Source organism: Lissotriton vulgaris, chromosome 8, assembly GCF_964263255.1.
Source record: "Lissotriton vulgaris chromosome 8, aLisVul1.2, whole genome shotgun sequence".
Classification (NCBI taxonomy): domain Eukaryota; kingdom Metazoa; phylum Chordata; class Amphibia; order Caudata; family Salamandridae; genus Lissotriton; species Lissotriton vulgaris.
Window position 1 is genome coordinate 120,961,031 of NC_141696.1, and position 17,579 is coordinate 120,978,609.

The 17,579-nt window shown below is 43.3% G+C and overlaps 1 protein-coding gene across 1 annotated transcript in view; it reads right to left on the minus strand.

The window, feature by feature from the left end:
• Positions 1-17,579, minus strand: part of LOC147693574 (solute carrier organic anion transporter family member 2B1-like) — a 457,504-nt gene that overhangs the window by 16,607 nt on the left and 423,318 nt on the right. The window contains exons 12-14 of the mRNA XM_086933236.1: positions 15,339-15,508; positions 11,974-12,038; positions 2,526-2,646 (exon numbers count right to left, since the gene is read on the minus strand). Of these exons, the coding sequence (XP_086789362.1) occupies positions 2,526-2,646; positions 11,974-12,038; positions 15,339-15,508 (356 nt within the window). The remainder of the gene's footprint in view (positions 1-2,525; positions 2,647-11,973; positions 12,039-15,338; positions 15,509-17,579) is intronic.

Consider the following 17,579-nt stretch of genomic DNA (forward strand, 5'->3'; position numbering starts at 1 on the left):
CAGAGAACTCTGGATGGTCTGGAGACTGGCTTGTGACACGGATAGCTCTCAAAGGCTTCTGTTGGTTGCTGTTCTTATGGGCAGAGTTTTCACTGGGTTGGGGACAGATGTTTGATCCAAGGGATGGCATGGCCTCATCACACTGTTGGCCATGGTGGTACTGTCTGCCTACTGGGATGCATCTGTCAACAAGTTAAGGTTAGGTGCTTCAAGGATGGGGTACACAGATGAAGAGAAGGGTCCTCCATGGGTCAGTTCAGTAACTCAGGAGAATATAGAAAGAGGGATCCAACTGGGTTCAGAGAGGCATCTAACTGACAAGTGCCCCCTGCATAACAAGGCCTTCATCCATGTTCTATTGCCTAAGCAACTATACCCATCAATATATTGATAAGTGTCTACCCAGGCTTTTCTCTGAAGGAGAGTAGTGCTGGAAATGGCCTTTTATGTAGGTTATTCCCAAACATTTTGCTTTTACTGCTCCTATCCTTGTTGAATTTGATTTTGTTGGCTTAGGACTCTGTGCACTTTACTACTGCTAACCAGCTTGTGATAAAGGGATTATGCTCTCTGCTCTAAGCATGGTAACATTGGCTCATCATCAATTGGCATATTTAATTTACTTATAAGTCCCTAGTAAATTCCCCAGGGCCTTTAAATTACATGATACTAGTGGGCCGGCAGCACTGATTGCACCACCCTCTTAGGTATCTCTTTAAACTTGCAAATGAACCCTATTGCCAGGCCCAAACCTTTATATTTAAAACTCACAAGTCACTCCTTGGGTTGTCCCTAAATAGCCTAAATGGTAGGGTGCAGTGTACTTAAAAAGTAAGACAAGCGCTGTTAAGGTTTACATGTCCTGGTAGTGAAAAAAGCTTACATTCATTTTTCATTACTGCAAGGCCTACCTCTCCCATAGGATTACATTGGAGTTACCCTATTACATTTTCTAAGTGTAATTTCCAAATGGAAATAGGTAAGTAAGCAGTTCATGTTTGATGTCTCTGGAATTCTGATTTATAATCCTATCCTATGGTAAAGTCAGATTTTAAATTACAATATTAGAAATGCCAACTTTTAGAAAGTTGTCATTTTCCTACCTCTCCATTTGGTGTCTGCAGCCTGTCTCTGGGTTACATGACTGAGTGTAACTAACAGTTGCGCTTTGTGTAGTTCTCCTAGACAGCCACACACAATATGGAGCTTATAGGGGCCTGGATGGGTCATCACTGGCAGGATATGAGGGAAGAGCCGGGCACAGCCCTACTTACACCAGAATAGGCTGTGTTCTGCCACCACACAGAGGGTTGCATGCTCTCCGTAGTTAGTCTGGACTGGAGCCAGGACAAGGAAGGCATTATGTCTGGCGACTTAAAAGATAAACCTCTAGAAGCTTCTCCCCACTTTAAACGCACAAATGGATATAAATACTGGACCTCAGACACCAACTCTTCTGTACAGTTCTGGACCTGTGGATACTCTGCCAGGAAGAAGGACTGCTGTGCTGCTACATGGAATGCCACTCGACTGGACTGCTGCTCTAAAGTAACTGCTGCCCTAAAGGAAATGCTGCCCTTCTGTGCTGCTCTGCAAGCCTCTTACCTGGGTGAGGAGAGACTGAACCTACAAATGTACCTTTGAACTCAGGGCACTAGAGTGTCTCCAAAGGCTAGACTGCAAGCCTCCTGAATTGAGCCTCGGGGACCTAAAAGGCTCCCTAACATCCTCAACCAGCCCCTGGACCCAGCTGCAGGGAGTTTCTGACCCCCCATGTGGAGCCCTTCATGTCCTGGAACCATGGTGTGACTCAAGGGACCTGAATTTATGATTTTGGCTCTTTTGCTATTTCAATTAATTTGTGGGATATGATCTACTCACAGAAGTTAGTTGTGGCCATGTTAGAGCAGTAGTGTCAAAATTAATTAGGGAAACAACACAAGACACTAGCTGTGGATATTGACATGCCTCGGACATGGACATTTGCAGCCTCAAATCATGCATACATCTACTCCTGTTAACATCATAATTTAGCTCATTTTCCAGGAAAGAATAAGGAGAAGTACCCCAAACATTGGTTGGCTGCAGTAGAAGGGGTTCTTCCATGGCGAAAAAGTTGTCTTTAAGAACAAACAAAAAATCTTTGGAAGTGAAAATGCTCTATACCACTAACACTTCTTTATCTGGAAATTATATACTCACATTTCCAAGTGTGACCCTTCAGGAGTACATGCCTGATTCTCTTTATGACTTGCTCTCAGAATCACTGGCGTAACGAACCTTGAGGGGGCCTCCCTGCAAGGCAGCTCGGGGGCCCCCTCAGGCTCAATCACGAGCCCTGCAGCCAGAGTGCTGTGCTGATGGGGCCCCTTGGAGCTTGAGGCCCCCTGCACTGCAGGGGCTGCGGGGCCTGTGTTACGCTCCTGCTCAGAATCTCTATTCATCTTTTCAGTTAGTACTACCTCAGTAACAGATACTGACAAAAACCGGAATATTGATAAACGATTGAAAGAGGAAAGTTGTACCTTTTTCGGAGTAGTGTGTTATCATAATAGCGACACGATGCATCAATGTCACATTTCCTTTCCCATAATAGACAAGTGCTATCAATGAAGAGACCAAACAAGGCAGGGCAAGGCATCCACGCTGAGAAGAAAATTATTTTTTGTTAAATCTGGATATTGAAAGTGTGCTATTTATGCATACTCTTGAACAAACAGAACAACAAGGAATATAAACAGAGAACAACAAAGTTTTATTGAAAAAGAAAACAAATCAAACAAAACTCAATTTACCGTTGTTTCTAAATTCTTGACAGTTAGCAACAACATTAAATAAATTTTAAACAAAAGATGAGAAATTCTACGGTGTGAGGAGGATTTCAAAGACTTTACAAAAACACATTTATCTTTCCATAATAATGCTTAAAAATACAAAAAAATAATTTGGTGACCAAAGAAAAAGCTATAATTGATGTAGTCAAACAAAGAGAGTAGGAACACACCAGTGCCTAAATTACATACGCTGCATCAGTACTGTCAGAGGAGAAAGTGTAACCCATCCACACAATGGAAAAAACTTTCACAACTTCCCTGCCTGTGATACTCTGAATTTCATGTATGAACTCAAATACCCATGTGGGCTTAAAAACAGTGAGAAATCTGAGAGTAAAATCAAATTGAGACTTACAAAGCATAAAGTAACATTTGTTCCAACAACAAAAAATCACATACAGCAATGGATTTCAATGAACTAATAAATAACATCAGCCAGCTGAGAATTCAAGACCTGAAACGGTATCAGCCACAGACGATAAGCATTTAATACAAAGGGAATTATTTTGGATAAGAAACTTGGATGCATCATATGCCACAGGGCTCAATGACAGCATGGAAATTCCTTGTTTTTTATGTTTCTGCACATTATATAATTTGTTTACGAAGTATTCATCCTGTAGTTATAGATTAGTTTTTTCTATTTTCTATTTTATTCCGAAAATGCAAGGATGCACCACAAATACAATGGTACAGCACATCCCTGCATTTTGCCTAGCACTTCAACTACAGTAAACTGCTTAGCGCCAATGCAAGCACCCTTGAACCATTGTGCAAGGGTACCTGCATTGAGGGGACAATTGTTTAAGTGTCGGACGGTGTCCCTTCCTGTACTTTAACAAACACAAATGGTGATTTGAACTTCTATGTGTGCTGTATTTTGTTTTCATTTTGCATTTTTGTAATGCTTGCTTATGGGCAGGGAGGGACTCCTTCCTGCACATAAACAATAATTCATGGCATTTTGCTGTTTCTGTGTGTCCATCACCCCCCCCTCCTTTTGTACCGCTTTGTTCGCCATATGTTGGCAGGGTATGCTCAGACATGAGCCCCTTGCACACTTTGCCACTGGATTCAAGCAAGCCTGGCTGAAGACGGCTGTAATGCCAGAAACCGGTCCTAGAAAGCTTGAGTCTGGTCCATGGAAGGCATGGCTTGGCAGTTCGGGCTGGACTGTTCCCATGAGGAACAGGGTCAGAATGATTTGCATATGGCCATGTCTGAACTGGGGTGGCAGAGTGGGCTAAAGAACGGTGATGGATTAAACCCAGATCTGTTGACTGGGTGTGAGTGTTTGATTGGTTCAGATGCTCCGTCCATCACCACCCCCTTTTGTACCACAAATAGAAATAGCAGAGCAGAGGAGAAATAAAGCATTTCTCCTCATTTTGCCATGGTACGTTTTTGCTGGTCTTAATGTTGGCGCTGCCTCCTATTTACATCACCTTTGTAAATTGGGGATGTGTCAAAATCAATAGGTGTTGCAGTGGAACACCCACCGCAACACCCATTGCCCACCCCTTTCATGATAGGTATACCGTGAAAGGGAGCCTTATTTAGGCAGCGTTAAGCCATGTTAAGTGGCTTTACGCTGCCTTGTAATATAAGGCATAGTCCCTATCTCCACAGGAATGTCGTTAAAATTGCTTGTAAGAATGCCCCAATATTTTTGTGGATATACAGGGAGAGATTTCCCTACATGGAGAAACACTACTTTTGTAGAGCTCAAAAGTAAAACATTTGATAACATAATATTCATTTTCATAACATTTACTTTCACAAATTATCCACATCAGGGACAGGAAGCACACCATGGAAAATAAAACAAAACAATAAAGAAAGGGCGAGGTCGGGAACCCACCCCAGAATTGAGCTAGGCCCCACCCCCAAATAGCCACAGCAGAGTTTCAAACCACCTTTCACCTACCGTAGGAGAAGGTAGGTTGTGAATGGTTTCTCCCCAAATCCGCCACTCCAGTCAGAAGGCAGAAAGCCCCAAAACATCAGGAAAATATTTTTGAATCCGGGTCAGGGGACACCTGAATAAAACTCATTGTGTGCCTCTGAACTAGAGTTAGCTAACAATTGTATGATCACTTTTCACTTCTTTCACCACAAACCTTTCACATAAGGTATTTAGCAGACCTCTTTTAAACAAACAAAACATCCCTGAGCTCCTCCCTCTCAGTGAGGGGTTGTAGCTCGCACTATGACAAGGTTCATAGTGCGAGGAGTTTACACAATGATGAAGCATGCCACTTTTGGGTGGGTGAGGGAAACCATCCTATAAAAGGGACACCCCATTAGCATCACCATTCTCCTGCTGCCATATGACACAGGGTTAAATGGTAGGTCTGATTAAGTTAGAAGTGTTCCATACATTAAAAATGGCTCAGTATTGAGGGGAGGGGGTGGATTATGCCTTAACCGCTAACGGGTTAAATGCTATAACTTTCTTGCCCCTTTTTATCTATTCTCCTTGTTCTTACCTTGTGTTGAAAGCCATTCTTTGCATTCTGTTTCTGTTTGTTTTTTATCTACACTCCGACCTCTCTGTGCATCTTCATGTTTCAAATTATTTAACTTATAGGATACTATACTGTGGAAACGGCATCTTAACTGAACGATTTGGTCCTTTTATGTGATTGTTCAGTTTTCTTAACTGACATGTATTGCCTACCTTTTCTACATTTTAGCCTTGATTCAACCTAACACAGAATGTTTCCTGTTTACTTATAGTTTCAAGCATATAGAGACCATTTCCTTTCAGCTACAAGGTTTGTCCCACAGACCCCTGCATAGTTCAAAAATACTTTTTTCCATGTAGACCACATCATTGGTGGCTTTTCTAGTAGACTAAGAAAAAACAGAGACGGTGACACACTTGGCATAATTGTTTCAAATCTTTGTCCCCCAAAAACCTACAAACAAATAATAATTTCTGAAATTCTTGAAATGAGTCAATAAATAATTCCGAAATAACAACTTAACCATTTGTCAATGACACAGGCAAATACGTTTAGAATTAATTTCTGTTATTTAGATAATACAGACAAAAATTAGTGCTCATCGCTGATAAATATCTAAGCATAAGCACTTTAAATCCATGTAGTAATGTGGTGTGCTCCAGAGAAGTTAATCAACCCACACAAAAAAATGAAATTTATAATGAAAAATAGTTTCTGTTACCTGAAAGGTGTGATTTTCACCTAAGAATAACCACTGACTCGCACTAATTCTAATTTGATATATGATGTGCTCTCATACATTATCAGAAAATCAAACAAAGATAGCATTTCTTTCATTAGGGATTAATATTATGTTGTTCAATTAAGAATAACTACTCACAAGCACAGTACACTAATGAGACTTCTGGTGTCCTTATCAGGATGAATCACACAAAGATTGCTTTCTTCCATGGAACAAAGATGAATTGGTATAGTTTGAACAACTTAATACACAGTACCTCTCATCTTTATTTTAAACACTTCCCTTCTGAAGAGGTAACTCTGATACACCTCACCGTAAATTGTTCAGCCGAGTCTGAATGTGCCACAATGTTTAGAAAATTCGGTTTACACCTTTTCAGCCAATATCTCTTGTGACTAATAGAAAGTTTTGATGACTAACAACAAAGTGGACATTTGTAACACAACGTCCTTCAAAGAAAATGACAATGATGACTCAGAGATCTATGTTGCTACAAATTAAATGCAGACAATTCCTGGTATGCTTCAAACATTTGTTGATGGAAGTGTGAAGTAGTGTGGCTCACTGGTTAGCGGCGGCAGACCCGAGAGCAGAGGACGGCCTGGGACCAGGGTTCGATTCCCGGCGCGGCAGGTTTCTGGACCAGGGTCAGCGGACTCGATAATTCTCTCGCCTCGGTGCCCACTCTGATCAGCGATCACACTCGGCAACTCTGGGCATTAGCTTGCCTCATCTTCACTAACGGCCCCACCAGACCGCCGGGGATGCCTGGTCTCACCCTGGAGATACCCATTAAGGGACCATCTCTCAGGGAAGCCAGGAAGGGTTTCGCAGCGGTCGAAGCGCCTTGGGACCCTCCGGGTAAGTAGTGCGCTATATAAATGCCTATACATTTACATTTACAAGCCACTTCAATTTACCGAGTGCAGAGTCCTTTTGAATGAAGTAATGGGCTCTTCGAAGAAAAGAACTCCAAATAATCCATATAATCTTGCTGAGTTGAAAGGTAGAGACAGACACTTTCCTGCAGAACTATCCTTGTCTCCCTGATGCTCAAAAGCCCTCGTTTTCCAGTCTGCATGTGCAATCCTAAGTGTCTCGAATCAGCAAAATGTTTCATGCTGCTGATGTTTGAAAACTTCACCACCATGTTGTCCTCATAAACAAGTGAAATCCATCCTAGCCCAAAAATGTCTTCAGATCAACAGTATTGGCAGAGGCCTCTCCCACCTGGATGATGGCCCTGCCCTACACAGGCGCCTGCCAGACTGTACCTCAGTACCCCTGAAATCAACATGCACACGGCCTGAAGGGATTTGATCTTCCATATCAATCCCAACACCAAAGGTAGTTCTCTGTTCACCCCCACTAGGCCTGGATCATCTACAAGACCCCCTGTATAACCTACACAGCAACAAAAGACTAGAGATGAAGAAGAAATGCAGGCCTTCATAGTGCACACATCACATATAGGATTAGAATAGATGCCTCATCAACATTGGACCATCCTACAAGCCCTGCAATTTAAAAATGAACATGTGACTTCTCTCTTTGGAGAACACTACTACCTCACTTGTTAGGCACCTACCAACTCCTTACTCAATGGTCACCCTTTACAAAGCACCCTTGGACTCTAGTCTTATGTTCACGCACTCCACAGTAACCTACCTAAATTCTCACTTTACAAGTACCTCTACATCCCATGAATACATATGAGTTTAACACAAATTAATACATAATTAAAGAGCACAGATTTGGATACATTAACATTGATCTCTCTTCTAGTATACTATACTTACTGTTCTTATCAGCATGAATCACAGAACATATTCCCAACTAATGGAAAAGTGTTTCTATTTATGAAACACATAAAGAGTCGATACCTATCATATACTGTGGAAACAAACGATGCTGGAGAAGATACTAAATAAAAGTTATATATTGGACGTTTGCTGACTCCTGAATCCCTATGCACTCTCTAAGCATAAAATCAGCTAGAAGAGAGTATATAGCTAATTGTATCAAGTCAGCAGAGAACTCTAGTAAGGAGCTATTTAAGGTGGTGCTTGCGTTTCTTAAACCCCAAGCAGCACAAATTGAAGCTTCAGCCTCCCCCCTACTTTGTGAGAACATCGTTGACTTATTTGACAATAAAATACGCACTATTTAGAATACTTTCAGGGGCAATGATGCCACAATTAAATCTGACAGGTCCGCCCTGAGGACCCTTGCCCCCCTAAACTCTGGAATATAGTGTCCCAGTCAATAGCCAAGAATTTGGTTAATCTCTGGAACTCCTCCCTAATTACTGGCATCTTCCCGGAGTTGTGGGAACATGCAACGGTGTTACCCCTTAAGAATAAACTCAATGGAATGCTGGAGGATTTGAGTCATTATCGCCCCATCTCCCTTCTGCCAGCCCCTGCACAAATGCTGGAGAAGTGGGTGCAAAGACAGTTGTCCTAGTTTGTAGAGGACCCCAGTATCCTGCATGATACCCAATCAGGGTTTAGACCAGGCTTTAGCACCAAAACCGCCCTCCTGGAAGTTTAGGAATCCATAAAATCAACAGCGGGCGCAGGGTCATCTGCAATGCTGGTTCTACTAGACTTTTCTGCAGCGTTTGACACAGGGACTATGTAATACTGTTGTCTAGACTCAAAGAGAGCGGCGTGGGGGGGACAGTGCTAAAATGGCTGAACTCTTTTCTTTCCAACCTGACACAGCAGATTGCCTTACAAGCACATAAATCCAAACGCAAGAAGATCTGGTGTGGAGTCCCCCAGGGCTCAGCACTCAGCCCGCTCCTCTTCAAAATCTACCTGGCACCACTGTTCACTCTTATTACCAACTGGGGAGTGAAGGCGATATCTTACATCGAAGACACCTAGCTGGTGTTCTCTTTTAAAGAACAGAAGGACAAAGTCAAAGAGAACTTTAAGGGTTGCCTGATAGACATATCCCAATGGATGAACAACAACAAGTTGAAGTCAATGCTAATAAAATGGAGGTATTATTCTTTGGAAACATCTGTCCTCCGCCTGCAGCACTTTGGTGGCCGCAAGAAATGGACCCTCCACCTACCCCGGCAATATCGGCAAAAAACTTAGGGGTTAAATTGGAGACAGACAGCTCCCTCTCAGCCCAGATTACGCTGGTGTCCTCGGCCTGTTTTGGGAAACTGAAAAGTCTACCCAAATGTATCCACTTTCTACCGGAGGACTGCCACCCAGTGGTCATACATGCCACGGTGACGGCAAGATTGGACTATGCTAATAGCCTATATGTAGGCTTACCTGCCTCCCTGATTAAAAGGCTGCAAATAGTCCAAAATGCAGCGGCAAGAATGATAAGGAGAGTACCCTACCGTCACCACATTTCGCCACACATCAAGAAACTCCTTTGGCTGCCCGTGGCTAGGAGAACAGAATTCAAGGCATTGACTCTTGCTTTCTGTTCTCTCCATGGAAATTGTTCAAACTATCTGAAGCTGCATTTTTGCAGCTGTATAAAAAATAGGCCTCTTAGATCCAGCGCCTTGAACCTTCTGAGTGTCCCGAGGTTAAAGAAAGCACAAATTGGAGTGAGATCCTTTGTGGCCGTAGCCAAGAAGCTTTGGAACGATTTGCCCAAGTTTTTGCGACAGATAAAGCCTAAACCTATCTTTAGGAAAGCCTTGAAAACATGGCTTTTTAGCCTAGACCCATAGAGACTGGATTTCACCTACTGCATGCCTCATCAATCGCCTGAAGAACAATGACCACATCACCCCACCCTGACGGAACTCCAAAGGCTCCCCTTATTGAACTGTTCCAACCTCCAAACCAGGCTCATCATCTGCAAAGCAATCAAGACCCATTTTGCTGACAAGCTCACCATCTCAGCACATCTGCAGCCAGAACACCATCTGATTGGAATCAATGAAGTGCAAAATAGACGAAAAGGCAACAGGCCTTCTCCATTTATGCACCCAGAATATGGAATTACATTCTCTTATCCATCAAGACTGCTCCAACGCTTGTACAATTTAGGAAATAGATGAAGACCTGACTTTTTAGAGAACACCAGAAAAGATGCAGTAACCGTCCAGTTTCTCGACATTAGAACACGGCTGCCTCCCTAACCACTCATAGATGTATCTTTAGCTTTGACCATGCACACTGCTGCACTGCCTTCCTGCTTCATTCAGGCTATATAAACTCCATATGTATAGATACAATTACACTATGGAGGACAGTTTCATATGCACATCCAACATTGCCTTTCTCTAGTGCAGTTAGAGAACATGTTGCCAGGCTGCATAAAGAGAGAACAAAGCTATATAATATAATAGCTTGAAAGGCTATATGTGAAGAAGGATCCTCTAACAGACTCACATGGTCAAACATTTTGATGCCATTTGAGGGATCCACATGTACAATGTAAAGCAGATATCTTTAGCCAATATCTTGAGGGGCAATTTCATGTTACTGCTGGCACCAAAAATGCCCAGAGACTTATCACCACACTGTAAATCAAATGGAGCACTCAAGAAAGGGATAAACTCTCTGAAGTATGGCTAAAACTATGAAATACATTAAAACACCAGTACACAAAACTAAATCTACCTTAAAGCATTGCAGGAGGATTGGTGCGGTAAGTACGAGTCTGAACCACACATTGGGCCTCATTAGGATCGTGGACGGACTTGCGTCCGTCCGCGACCCCAGAGCAGGAGGGAACCTTCGCATGGCATGCGGAGTTCCCTCCTGTGCAATTAGGATGTGACCGCAACCCTGGCGGTCACATCCTCTATTTTTAACATTGCGGCGGGTGCGGCTTCAAGCTGCACCCGCGGCAATGTTAAAAATGCAGGTGTTGCATTTGTATGCAGACAGAGGCAGGCACCGCGCGTTGCCTGCCGCTTTCCGCATACAAATGCAGGGGGGTACCATAGGTACCCCCATGTGCACCCCCCCACACCCCCTTCACCTAGGGGGCCCGCAACGGGCCCCCTCAGTGAAGTTACACATGCTTTTCAACGGCGGAAAAGCCGCCGTGGAAAAGCATGTTTCACATCCCATCCTAATCTGCTTGACGGTGTCTGAGAGACACCGTCACCAGATTAGAGTTTTTCCGCCGCAGTTGTAAGCCAACCGCGGCGGAAAAGCTGCGGAGGGAAACCAGGACTCACCAGCCATCCTAATGTGGCGGTGGATCTTTGGTGGGTCCGCTGCGGTTTTTCCGCATCCTCCGGGCCGGCGGTGGCTTCCGCCGGCCCAGAGGATGCGGAAAATCCGCAATCCTAATAACCCCCATTGTGTGGCATAATGAGAATTCACTTTTTCAATGAGCACTGCTCATGATAAATTACACTTCCACTTCTCCTGGGCTTCTGTGGCCATGTTGCCAGTCTTTTGCTTTAAGCTATCTTTAATTGCACATTCAATAAAGAAAGAGGCGCTTCAATATGAACAGAAAGGTAGGTGAATTCAACATATTCATCAACAAACAACGATAAACTTGTTAAAATCAGGTCCTATTAATTGAAAGAATGTTTGTCCATTCCCCTTGTGCACAGTGGAAAATTCTGAACTTAGCTACGTTTTCACAACATTCAACCCTAGTGCGGTGACAAATATCCAAATAAATGACACTTTCCGGCCCATGGAGATCAATTTGAACTGTTTGCTTGCCTTGGGTTGTGGGCTGGGTAAATTGATGGATAGAAATGTGTCAGATTCTGTTGTCACATTAATATGTTAGCATTCATTCACTGGTTGTGTACAGACAGATATATTTCTGCCACACTGGTGTGAGCAGGTGAGAATGCTGCACATTTTATTTACTGTTGGTCCATATTTCACACACTTTCACTTCCCATGCAAGGAAGGGCACAGAGAACAAAACTAGTATTTATATGGTATTGTACTTTTACAACAAAACTTACCTAAAACTCTCAGCAACATATGCTGTATTCCAATGGCTAGTGATTTATGTTCCTGCCCCACGCTCCTGTGAAGAGGAAGCAAACAATCATTGTATCAGAAATAAGTTACTTGCTCCAGACAAGGAACCAAAACATTGTAACAAGAGAACCATCAAGGTTGCTGCAATAGAAATACAACTACATTTGATGTGACACACTGTTCGTTACCAAGCTTTGGGTTCAGCTCACTACAGACACAAACGTTTTAAGATAATTATTAGAGCTTTGGAGTAAATTACAGCTTGATCCTGATGGTCATAGCCAAGTTTTACTCCATCTACAGGGCATGAATCACTTAATAAAGCATCTAAAGGAGAAATAAATAACGTGCTTGAGTAACTTCTGAAAGTGCCATAGGAAGTAGATTGCATGCCCATCAATATATTCCACCACTTTAAGCTTTAACAGCACTATACACAATAATTCAGCCAATGTGCACCACAAAAAGGCATTGTTTATCTAGTATAAGCTTATTGGGGACACCTTCCGCCAACGCAAGTCAGCTAGTAACTCTGGATCCTCTTCAAATTTCACTCATGCCAGCCTCATCAGGTAAGTGCAATACCCAACCAAGGGAAGCCCAATGTAGGCCCAGGAAGACCAGCTCCACATGGCTACATCAATAAACTGCCTTTACATTCACTGCATCTAAATGAATCATATGTGGATATCCTGGCAAAGCGGCATGGGTCCAGCAATCCTGGTCCCCTGCTGAATAGCCTTATTTAACCTATGAACTTTTTAATTTGTACACACTCTGTGAATATGTAGATTTTGTGTAAAGTCAATATATACTTTTAGATCTGACTAAAGGTTGGGAAGAGTCCTATTGCGTGTTTGAAGCTAGACCTTCCCTGGTGGAGCAATGACTGACCTGGAGGTCAGCCTAGTGAATTGGGTAGTGGCATCTACAGAAAATGTAAAAGGGGGCCCAGGGTTTGATCCACTTTAAGCCTTAACAGCAGTATTCAAAATAATTCAACCAATGTGCACCACAAAAAGGCATTGTTTATCTCGTTTCAACTTATTTGTGACACCTTTCGCCAACCCTCAGTCAAAGCAAGTCACCTAGTAACTCTGCATCCTCTTCAGATCTCACTAGTGCCAGCCTCATCAGGTAAGTGCAAAACCTAACCAAGGGAAGCCTAATGTAGGCCCAGGAATATATACTTTTAGATCTGACTAAAGGTTGGGGAGAGTCCTATTGCATGTTTCAAGCTAGACCTTCCCTGGTGGAGCAGTGACTGCCAAGGAGTCCACCTTGATGAATGGGGTAGTTGCAGCTGCAGGAAGATGTAAAAGGGGGCCCAGGGTTTGATCCAGGAAGTTTAACTTCTACTTTAAAACTACTGTAATGATTCAGGCAGAGGATGGCACAGCTAAGTGTGGCAGAGTATTTTTATTCTGAAAAAGTTGGCAAGGAGGGAGGAAGTGGGTGAACATCCATGAAAATGATATGTATTTCATCTCCTTACTGTGGTGTTCGGTATAATATGATTTGTGCCATGGCACTCAGCATGACTTGCTTCCTGAGAGGTGAATGAATGCTAAAGTGGCTGGTGATGACAGAGGCAAAGAAGCAAGCACACTTCTGTGAAGGGAGGTGTAATTACAGTGCTTCACCAAGAGCCATTTGGAGAAGTTCTCCTGCTTCCTGGATAATATCTAGTCTCATTCAATGCTTCTGAGGCAGCGGTTCATACAGTAAGATGTTCTAGGAAAAAGGTGAGACCTACAAACTTTGGCTTTTTAGTTTTGTAAGTACTTAGCGGCTTATTTACAAGCCCCTTGCGCCACTTTTACATCATTTTCCCATTTTAAAAATGACGCAAAAGTGTCGCAAGGGGCTTGTAAATAAGCGCCTTAGGCTGTAGGGGCCAGATGTAAAAAGCCTTCTTCAAACTAGGATGTGAGAATTGTACACTGACCCATCATTTGTGGACAGGGGTTCACTAAGCGATGCAATTGAAGTATTACTAATCCGTTGCATCACAAAATCTATATTCACAGTTCACAAAACCGTATTATTAATGAAACATTAAAACTAATGGGGCAGGTGGCATTTTGCAGCCCCCGCATCTCCACAGTGAATTGCTGCCAACGTGCAGATTCAGAGACCAGTGTGGGACAGTTGCCCACCATTACTGTCTTGGAATTACCTAGATGTCTTTCGTAAACAATGTCCAGTCCACAGAGGGGCAGAGGTTTTTTTATTTTATGTTGACATTTGGGGAGACATCAGGCACAGGTTGTAGTGTTGCCCTGGACCACTTTCTGTTCCTTCGGGGCTGCCTATCACACTTGTGATAACCTCTCCTTTTGTTCTCAGGGTGTTTATAATGGATCACTAGTTTGTGACCACAACTGTAGTCACAAAAAAGTGATATCCTGTATGCTAACTTGTATATAGACGGTGGATGCCCCTTTCCTGCCCCACCTAATTGCGATTCAAAGCGACACAGGATAGCCCTCTAGCACCTCTTTAAGTGTGAATTTTGCTCATCGACAATACCTTTGCACATCTGGCCCTATAACATCTGGCAGCAATTTACCTATGATTTTGATCCTGAAGGTTCTTGGGTCCCATGTTCTAGAAAGCTCTGTGAGTGATGCACATGGCCTTAAAGTGAATTCTATACATTTATTTCACATGTAATGCCATACATCATACTTGTCCCCTCCTTTCTAGGAGAAATATTGATCTCCAAGGAGAATAATCTCTACTTTGTTTGTAGACATCAAGTAACGTTAATACAGATATTATTTACCAAAACAAAGTGAAAGAGTATGGAATGAGTGTAGCCTTGACACGTCACCTAGGAGAAAAATTAAAACATATAATTTCTCGTATTGATAGCAGTTTAAAGGTATCATTGTCTAAAATAATGCATCTTCAGTGGCGTTCAGTAAGCCAGGCTGAAAGAGTCCTTCGTCTTAAACGTGACAAAGAATAGTATGTTAAAAGTTAAAATATTTTTTTTTAGTTATTGTAGCATTGTAGATTCTTTACACCGTATTGGCCACCAAATTGGTACTGCAGGGTCCTAAGAGTTTTGATGTAGGGAAGTCATGAATGCAACTAAATACGACAAAGATGCGCTTAAATGCATGTCAGAAACTGCCCTGGACCTAAGATAGAGTTTCATTGTGTTCTTTAGGAAATTGATCTTTTATCCGAGCGCCTGTTCCTAAAATGGCAATTTCCATCAATGGGGCGGAGGCCGAAGGTCCAATCAATCTTGGCCGAGGCTTTTCTCACCGAACTTGTAGAAAGTGAAGAGTTTTCTCCTTTAAAAGGAGAGCGATACGCAAGCATTGCTTAGTACCTTAAGATGAGGATCAAAGATGGTGTTTGTGTTGTGCTTGCAATAAATGCACCGATGCAGGACAAAACCACAAAGGGCACGAGCAGATGGGAGCAGCCACTGCCGCATGACCCTGGTTGAGCAGATCCTTCTCTTCCAGAACCAGGGATGCAGCTACATTGAGAATAATTCTGTAATGAGAACAACATGTCAGATGTTAGCATGGTATATGTTGGTAAGAAACCATTTGTACTGAGTCAGGTGAATTACAATGAATATACATGTTTTTACTTTTTTTATTTTTAGAATTTGAAAACTGGTAGAAAAGAAAGTAAAAACAATGTATTCCAATTCTAAAAGGGAGTCAGAGACGGAATAGGGACCAGAGTAAATATAATTCTGTTAGAAATGTTGCTTCCGGCTAGTTCAGACTTGCGTCAAAGCGAGTCAGAAACCACCTCTCTAGTCAGGATAAGGGAGTTACACTTCTGAAATGATCCCTGCTCACTCCCTTGGTAGCCTGGCACTAGCAGTCAGGCTTATTTTATAAGCAGTGTGTAAGCATTTGCACATAACCAATAGTAATACAGTGTACGCACTACAAAATGACACCACACCAGTTTAGAAAAATATCCAATTTTTATATATTTAAGACAAGACCAAATACAATAAAAAGAATCCACAATACTATACTGTAAAATCTTCACAAAATATGCTTTTCAAAAATAGTTAAGGTCGATAGCTCCGTCCGGGACTATCGTGGCGATGTGAACAACACATCTAGAAACAGTTCTGGCTGACCGCGGGGTCGCAGGCCAACTACGGTGTTGGGAAGACCCACAAACAGTACCTTTCAGAGATGCAGGGCGATGGGGCCCTTGGAGTCACTCGGGCGGCAGGTCGAGCTCCTTTCTGATGGGATTTGGAGCGCTGGCGGCAACAGGCATCGGGTGCTGTGGTGTAAAGCGCAGTGGTGCGGCGGGCGGTGTCCCCAGGTCACAGTGCGAACAGCGGCTTGCTGGCGGCATCAGTTGGCATCGTCGTCACGGTGCTAGCAGGTCACGGTGCAGCCAACGGCGTTGTCGTTGCTGAATCGCTGTCGTCGGCTGACGAGCTGGAGTCGAGGGTGCCGGCTTCGGTAGGCTAAGGCTGCAGTGTGGGATGAGGGCGGTGCATCGTGTTAACTCATGAGCAGTGCCCCCAAACCATGGGGCTAGCAGCGGCGTCGATTACGGCAGGAAATGGCAGCGTCACGAAGGCCACTGCGTCGTCATGTAGCGAGGCGGTGCCCACAGGTCGTGGTGCGAGCAGGGGCTCAGTGGTGGCATCAACAGGTGTTGTTGGTGAGACCAGGGTCATGGCGTGGCGGCGGTGCCGTCTGCAGTGCCTTCAGGACACGGGTTCGGCAGGGTCGTTGTAGACGTCGTCTAGGGGTGTTCTTCGTGGAGCAGCACAAAACACAGTCCCCGTGCTGCGGGCGAAGAACCTGAAGTCTTTGCTGTTCCTGGACTCCGTGAACAGGGGGCAAGCTCTACCTCAAGCCCTTGGAGAGTCTCACCACTTCGGTTTCAGAAAGTCCAGTCCAGGCCTTTCACTGCCCAATATATATAACATCAGAACACAGGGGGTCTAACAGCCTACTTTTGTAGCTGTGCTGCCAATCCGAATTACCAGAATCTCGGAGTGTTTGTTTCACATGGAAACAGCCTATTTTAAAAGAAGGTGAACACTATGTTAATAGGAAAAACAGACACAGTGCAGGCCATTCACAGATGGTTTTCAAAATCCAAAACATTTAGCAATGGGTTACCATCAAATTTACTTGATGATCAGTCCTATCATCTGGCCAAACCCAGGTGTGAGTTAGGCTAGTCCCCTGATCATTGGGACCTAAAGCGCCACACCATTTGTTGCTGGTAAAGGATTTGGTCCACCAACACAAATGAACCGTCAGTGATGGCTGATCTTTGATGGTTAAGTGAATAATAGTGCAACAAAAACAAAATAGTGAATTTAAAATAGGATGGTGTGTCCTCCTACTAACAACTTTATTCTACGGCCGAACAACATCTCCTAATTAAAAACCTAGAACAGTGCAAGAGAGACAGTCAGCAAATATCGGTCTTATAAAGGGCCAACATGTTTCTGCCTACCGGGCATTGCATCCCTTGGCTTTCATCAGGGCCTCTGTTCTTTCAATAGTTGCACTTAATGATTATAAAACAAAAAAGGCACCACCAAAACCAAAGTGGAAAAAGTAAG